Genomic DNA, 8388 nt, shown 5'->3' on the forward strand with positions numbered 1-8388 from the left:
GTAAACAGTTCTTTCTTTAAATTCTTTAGTAGTAATACAAATCTTACAAGCAGAGTAATTTCCAATGCAAATTATACTTAAATGGGCAAAACATGTCAGCGTTTATAACACAGTAACGAATGGAACAGAAAAGTCATGAAAAAAACTACTAAATACACGAAGGAATGTAAATAAATATGTCATATTTGAGTCATAATAATATTACAATACATTAATTAATTATAGTTATTGTTTTGTATTATTCATTCATGTATGTATTTTTCCTTACTTCCTTATATTTACTGTTTAATCACTTACTTTTCTACTTATTTTTCGTTATTGTTTAATTGTTTCCTATGTTATTGTTTTTAAACTGTAACAAATTTGGTTTTTGAATATGTGGGTGAGGTTAGGCTATATATTTATATTATATTTATTTATATAAGCCCTTTTGGGTTTCATACCTCCCCTTTGCACATCCCAGTCATGATGATCGTCCATACTGTTTTAATGATATTGTTCGTGCTAAATAAATAAATGTAAAAAATAAATAAATAAATAAAAAGTTCCGTGGGGGTCTGGTGAAGGTAAATCACATAGCTAGGTACATTTTGATGGCTATAGACGTGCATTTTTAGATTTTATACTTTTAGTAAATCACAAAATATAGAGAGCCCTTTCAAAAATGTAGGCCTACATGTAGGCTATTTGTGTATGACATATTTTTCCAATATTATGAGATTATTTAGGAGAACTTCCAGTTTTCAGTCCTTTAATATGACACCAAACCCGATATTACTGTAAATTAAATTAATTTTGACAAAGACAAATTATTTTCCAGATGATCTGCTTTCCAAACTGCCAATATCTTGATCCTCCAGTTTAGTAGGTGGCGGTACTGCTCCTGTAGTGGGTTGCAAACTGCCTAAAGACACGGCAGAAGAAGAGGGAAACGAAGGAAACAGGAACACAGGGCGGTTTTGAAGCAGAAAACACGGGTTGGTTGGTTGTCTGGCTGTGTAGCTACGGCTGGAGAGAAGCAGATCTCCTCACCCAGCAGCTACCGACCGACCGCAGCGGGAATCCGTGATCACGAAGGCCGGGATCGGAGCTTCGACCGCGGGGAGAGGAGTGCGATCAAAGCCCTGGATCTTGATATTTGTGTTTTTAGCCGCAGCAGCGACAGAAGCCGGGAGGAGACAGATGGAAAGATGGAGACCCCAGGTAAACTTTTCTTAATGCGTGGCATAATGACAGACAGACAGACAGACAGAAAGACAGACAGACAGTGGAGCAGTCTGTGTGAAATAAACTGAGTTACAGAACAGTAGCCTAAAGATTACAACTGAAATGTGTTAACTTACATCTAAATATATACGGTATTATAACCCATAATTAACTGTTTAACATCCATTAGTTGTTTGTCTTTCACTGTTAATGTTAAAGTGCTTAATCAGAGCATCACCCCAAACTTCATCTAAGAAAAACCTTGATTTTACAATTAGCCTATCTATCCCAATCTGCATTGCTTTCCTGTAAATTTACTGAGGTAGATTTATTTGAAATATTTCCACACATTTAGTTGAAACTATCAACTCAAATAGCCATAAATCAGAACAAATTTTCACCATATCTGTATATTCTATTAGTACATTTAGGGCTGAAATAAGCATTGTTTTCATTATGAACTATTCAGCAAACTATTTTTTATTATGAAACAGTGCAGTACTTGTGCAGTAAATGTACTTATTTCCCACCACTGCCAAATCCTAAATTAACTAGTTGTTCTAGCTTCACTCCCACCAACTAAATCCGAATTGCCAAGACTGAAATTATCTTGTAGTTATCTTTAATATGTCTTTTGAGGTTTTGAATGTTGCTTTTTTCTATTGAAGTGAATGGTATTCTGAATACTTCCTCCTATAGTAGGTTAAAAATACTACCTTAAAAACCTGTCAACATGTGTTCAGTGTCCAGTTTGCTATCAGTAACATTGACTTCCTCTCTTTTTGCAGTGTGAAGAGCGAGTTCAGTGAAGTCAAACAAAACGCTCGGCCGGAGTAAGCTGAGGCTCAGCTTACTTAAACCATGGCTGACAAGCTGTTAGGTTTCTCAGTCAACAGGCGCATCGTCGCCGGACTGTTGGCCAACCTGCTGTCCTCCATTTGTATAGTTTTCATCAACAAGTGGATCTACGTGCACTATGGCTTCCCCAACATGACCTTGACCCTCGTGCACTTCGTGGTCACGTGGCTCGGACTCTACATCTGCCAGAAAATGGACATTTTCTCCCCAAAGAGCCTCCCCGTCCGCAGGATCGTGTGGTTGGCTCTGAGCTTCTGCGGGTTCGTGGCCTTCACCAACCTTTCCCTGCAGAACAACTCGATAGGGACGTACCAGCTGGCCAAAGCCATGACCACACCCGTCATCATCCTCATCCAGACCACGTACTACAAGAAGACCTTCTCCACGAAGATCAAACTAACACTGGTGAGTTCTTCAATTATCTTCTGGATGTAGAAGTTGGCTAAAGCTTTGACCGCTCCAGAGTCTTGCTACCCAACCAAAACCCAATGGATCTTGATGAAGTACCATGCTTTGGTTTGGTTTCTGTCTTAGACTATCTTCTGGTTCACATCTCTGAAGGTCTACGTTAAAGTGATATGCCAACTTTTTTTTTTCGTGTCTTGCCTCACTCCCAAGTCCATGACCAGCAGATAGACACCATCCTCTCGACTGTGCGTGCAGTAACAAGGGAGATAGAGCCGTATCGCCCGTAATTAGCTTAGCTCAAACGCTGGAAGTGTATAGGTAGTGTTAGCCTACCCAAGCCGAAATCAGCAGTCAGACGCTGATTTCATTTTAGCTCTAAACTCTGTAAATATATCACTTTATCAACATTTCAAACATTTTTAGACGAGAAAGTAGCCGTTTAGATCAGCAGCGTGTCGTTAATTTGTCTAAATACCAGCTGTTTACAATTTTGTTTGGACGAATTCGGCGCTACTCAAGCTAGCCGTTGTGACCAACGCACTTCTGGTTACTTTCACAAAATAAAACACCCGTTGCCCTTTACATACAGAAAACCATGACGACAGAATTTGTGCTTTTACTTTGAAATAGGAAGCTAACCTACCCTCGATGTAGCTAGCTTGAACCAAAATAAACCGTCTTTGCTTGAACCCTCCGTTTTGACCGATCTCGTCCCGTTACCGGCATTTGACCGCTCAAGATGCCTTACCGGAGAGTTTTGTCAGCTGAGACGAAGATCGGCCCGCCGGTTTCCGTTTAGAGTTGCTGAATTGTTTCTCTGATGACTTTAGGTGGAGGCAGGCTAACACTACCCATACACTTCCAGTGTTTGAGCTAAGCTAATTACAGGCGATACGGCTCTATCTCCCTTGTTACTGCACGCACAGTCGAAAGGATGGTGTCTATCTGCTGGTCATGGACTCGGGAGTGAGGCAAGACACGTAAAAAAAAAAAAGTTGGCATATCCCTTTAAGTATTGTAGGTCTTTCCAAAGCAGGTTCATGGCACCAACCTCTGACTGTCTGTTTTCTCCAGGTGCCCATAACATTAGGAGTGATACTGAACTCGTACTACGACGTGCGGTTCAACCTGCTGGGGACGGTGTTCGCATCGCTGGGAGTTCTGGTGACGTCGCTTTACCAAGTGGTGAGGAAACGGACGGACAACCTTCAATGAAACATCTCAAAAACAAAGAAATGACAGAGTAAAGCTGATTGGATTTCTTTTTTTCATCTCTCTCTTCTTCTTTTTCAGTGGGTTGGGGCGAAACAACATGAGCTCCAAGTGAACTCTATGCAGCTTCTGTACTATCAGGTATGACTCAACGCCAGACTGATAAAAATGTGTAATAACAGGAGTGGTATCACTTCATAATTTGATGTTGATAATATTACTGAAGTAGCATGCCTTTGAAACGTGTTCTTGCTGATAGTGTGAAGTCTTTGGTCTTTATGTAGGACTTGACTTGAGACTTGTTGGCCTTACTGTACCTTTTAAACCTGTTGGGTTTGGGTCTTGTCTCTAATGTGGGACTGAACTTGTTGGTCTTGACTTGGGACTTGATTAAGAACCTATTTCACTTCACTTTGGACTTGACTTCACTTTGGACTTGTGGACTTTGACCAGAGAATTGACTTGTTGGCCTTTGACCCAGCACTTGTTGAATGACCTAGGACTTTTGGGTGTTGACCTGGGAAAGATTAACAATAAAAATGCATTAATAAAGGGCCAGTAATGTTGCATGTTCTTGTATTATGTAATGAAATGACAACATCATGATCTATGTTAACACAATCACTGTCCTATCAGGCTCCTTTGTCATCAGGCTTCCTGCTCTGCATTGTTCCCGTCTTTGAGCCGCTGACTGGAGATGGAGGAATATTTGGACCCTGGTCTCTACCCGCTCTGGTCAGCCTCATCAAAACACACACAGATACACAACAACTCATGTTCCTCAATAGCTGGTACCTGTTTATAATGTTGTGATAACTGTCTTGTCCCTCTGTTGTCTAGATGACAGTGTTTTTCTCAGGCGTGGTGGCGTTCCTGGTCAACCTGTCCATCTACTGGATCATTGGGAACACCTCAGCTGTCACGTATCCTTCAATTCAGAAGGGTCTGAAATGGCCATCTTGGGTTTTTGAAGGGTTTTGGGTCGTTTTATAAATTTTATAGGTCTTTTCCAAGTTCTTATGGGCAGATGTGAAGACCTCATGAGGTACTTTAAGGACTTTGTTGGCTCTGTGATTACGGGGGGTTTTGGGTCTGTTGGTTTCAGATCTTCTTGGGTAGGTTCTACAGCTTTGCAAGAGTTTTTTTGGGGCTTTGGAGAAGCCTTTTGGTCTTCTTGGGGGATTTAAATGGTTTGAAGGTTTCTTGGTCTCCTTAAGAGTACTATTTGGTTGTCTTGGGGAGCTTTTTGAGGCTTTCTGGCAAACTTTCTAGTCATGTTGAAACAGTTTCAGAATATCTTTGGGTTTCTGGTTTTGTTGAAGGAGGATATTGGTTTTCTTTGGTGAACTTTTGAGGATATTGGTTTTCCTGGTTACCATTTGAGGATTTTGTCACTTTCTGGTCAGCAGGGATTTCCGATCTTTTTGAGTACTGTTATTGAGCTGTTTTTGGTTGCTTTGGTATGGTTTGAGAGCATTGTGAATGGTTCTACTGTTGTTGAAATTGTTTCAGAGCTTTTTGGGAAGATTTTTAGGAAGAAGTTTCTTGTTTTTGAGGAAGTTTCTAATCCTACCAAAGGGGTCACTGAACTTCTCGAGCAGATCTTTGGTTCTTGTTGGGAAAATTAAGGTTATCTAAGGTTTTCAGGTTTGTTTATCAATGATTCTTAGTTTTTTGTTTGTTTGTTATCATTTTCTTGACTCTAGTTCACAGCTACAACATGTTTGGACATTTTAAATTCTGCATCACCCTGATTGGAGGATACCTGCTCTTCCATGATCCACTGTCGCTCAACCAAGTGAGTCTCACTCTGTTGCCCTGATTACTAAAACCTGTAACTTCCATTTCCCTCCAAATCATCTTATTATCTCCACCCGTTTCTGTGTCTTTCCATCCCACCAGGCCCTGGGGATCCTCTGCACTCTGGCCGGTATCCTGTTGTACACCCACTTTAAGCTGGCCGAACAGGAAGAGGGGAAAAGCCGCCTGGCTCAAAGACCATAGGGTGGCGACTTATCTGTCAGTCAACTGCACGGACTGCTGCCATTGGCTGCCCACAGTGCGACTAGAGGCAGCGACCTCTTTATATATATTTTATTTTGTTATGAGTATTTTTTTAGGAGAGTAAAGAAAGTTAATGCTGGTTCCCGGACGGGGGCTTGCCTTTAAAGTGTACGACAATGGCAACACGTCCTCTGTTCTTCACGCTCTTCCCATGATTCTTTGCGCCAAAACAATGATGTTTAAATGTTTTGAAGGGAAACTGAAGCTCGACACGTCGGCAGCTCGACTTTCACATGTTTCCAGCTGCTGATATGAAAAAAAAACGAAAATCAAAAGCTGTTGTTAACTTAATCAGACAAGATCACCGTTGTTTACATTGAGGTGAATGAAAGACCTTGCACATCAGTTTTTTTTTTTTAATGCACTGATTCAGGGGGTCACATTGAGCATCAGTTTCTTCTTCCCAGAATTCACTGCTGCTCTTTGTGGCGTCGTGGTGTTGATGGATTGAATCAAAACGAGCGAACAGGGTTGGGAGTTACAGGACTGTGAAGGAGCCTTCGAACAAAGCACCAAACCTGTGCTGCCATGAGAACAATATAATAATAATAATAGTGATGATATTAGAAAAATAATAATAGTATTTTTTTCCTGCTAGTTCAGTTCGTTCACCAGAAAACAATGGCAGCTCAACACGCACAATCCCAAATTAAAATGTGCTCAGAGCAGCCATAGTGCTGCAGATATTTAGTAAGAAGGACTGGATTGAATTCTATCAATCTACCAATCAATTATCGCATTTGATTGATTTATTTCAGGATGATTTGTCTACCTGCTGCTTCTGGACCCTGAACAGTCCCTCAAACCTCTTTAATAAGGTTTTATCTATGAGGGATTTGTCACTGAGTGAAAATATTTATGCTTTTAAATTCACAGTAAAATGAGAAAACAGTGGAATTTATTACCTTATGATTTAACAAAGTTGCTATAAACTACTTAAGATTTTATTTGTAACTGCTTGGCAGCATCATTCATAACTGCCTCCTGTTTACACTAAGGTCATTTACACACCAAAATCTGAACTTTTCGTTATGATATTACAGTGACACTGACTTATAGTCACACTAAAACTATTTTTAAGATGGTATATGAAAAACAGCAGGAAACAATCGTTCCGTTGTCAATGATTAAATATTTTAAATATCTTCCTTTAAAGGTCTGCAGCATTTCAACGTCTGGCTTTGGGCTGATCTTAGTCTCATTCAGTGTTACAGTAGTTTAAGTTATTTCTTTCTTTATTTTGATTTTTTTTTTAAACCTATTACATTTCAATGACTATAGCTGAGTGTGCGAGGAATCTGATCACACACACACTTTAACTGTGACTATCTGGTTTCTACTTTCTTTATTTCTCCTCTATTGTGTGTTTCAGATGCTTCAGCCAGTCATTTTCCTGCTGAAATAAAACTCTAACCTTATGCTCCTACAGTGATGTTTCATTACAGGAAGCAGAAAAGTGTCTTTGGACCAGACGGTGTCTCTGTCTGGGATGTACCGCAGCCTGACTGTGACCATGACAGAGATTCAATGTTTGCATTTCACTTTACAGTGTTGAACATGTTCAGTCTGCTGAATAAAACTGATTTAGTGACTTTTTTCAGCTGTTTGCATTGTCTCTCTGTTTGTTGATGGGTTGTGGCGAGTTTGCATTAAAGAAAGCACCAGGAGATTAATTTAAAAAAAGAAAATAAACATTGCACTTCACAGGGGCGGTGCGTGGCGCAGTGGTTAAAGCGGCCGCCCCATGTAGAGGCTACAGTCCTCAACGCAGACGTCCCCGGTTCGAGTCCCGCATCGGGCAGACCTTTCCTGCATGTCGTTACCCCTCTCTCTGCCTCCCCCTTTCCTGTCTATCTCACTGTGCTATCAAATAAAAAAGGCCAAAAAGCCAAAAAAATATACTTTAAAAAAAAAAAAAACATTGCACTTTACAGAGGTTTTACTTTCATTCCTTAAAACTGCACCTTAAATGTAGTTTTCCTGTGAACAGCTCCTCTGTGCAGCTTCCCTGTGGCTCACAGCTGGGTTTTCAGCGCTGCTACCGTGTGTGTATGTGCGAGTGACTGTGTGATTCACACTGTGTCAATAAAGTTACAACAGTAAGTCTGTTTTACACACACACAAGTGGGTGTCTGTGCTAGGAGGGAATTTCAGTTGAATGAAAGAGTGGAAAGTGTGTGTGTACTGTGTAGTCTCCTGAGAAGGAAAATCATGCTTACAACCCTAGAAAGAAGCTGCTCTGTTTCTACTTAAGGTTTAATTTTGGTTCAATTACTTGGTTTTTATTTCCTTGATGCTTGATAACAGCTTAATCTGTCTATTCATAATTCAAAATGCCCCCTAATAGATATTATGCTTTGAGATTATTATAACTGAGGGCTTTAATTTAATTTATAAGTAGAAATGTACTGTTGTAATTGGTCAAGGTGCAGCTAGTTTAACTATATTTTGCATATATGATAATATGATATTGATATTAAACTAAATATTATATCAGCATATAAATATGGAGATGATAGGCTACAGAATACAAAATAGCCTAGCCTACTAGCCTAAAATAGTGATGTGTTTGAAAATGAAAATTTGCAACAGCTTGTTGTGCTTCCAATAAATAAATTAATGCAGGTTTGGAATTGAAAA

At 39.9% G+C, this 8388-nt stretch overlaps 1 protein-coding gene across 1 annotated transcript; it reads left to right on the forward strand.

Annotated features, from left to right (window-relative positions):
* Positions 1 to 933: 933 nt before the first annotated feature.
* slc35e3 (solute carrier family 35 member E3) lies at positions 934 to 7345 on the forward strand. Its single transcript, XM_085769987.1, has 8 exons — positions 934 to 1203; positions 1995 to 2469; positions 3547 to 3657; positions 3766 to 3825; positions 4321 to 4419; positions 4525 to 4607; positions 5398 to 5482; positions 5587 to 7345. The coding sequence occupies exons 2-8, from the start codon at positions 2068 to 2070 to the stop codon at positions 5686 to 5688; spliced, it is 942 nt and encodes a 313-aa protein (XP_085626113.1). The 5' UTR covers positions 934 to 1203; positions 1995 to 2067; the 3' UTR covers positions 5689 to 7345.
* Positions 7346 to 8388: the final 1043 nt, after the last annotated feature.

Source organism: Trachurus japonicus, chromosome 23 (assembly GCF_045865225.1).
Source record: "Trachurus japonicus isolate A0001 chromosome 23, Traja_1.0".
NCBI lineage: Eukaryota > Metazoa > Chordata > Actinopteri > Carangiformes > Carangidae > Trachurus > Trachurus japonicus.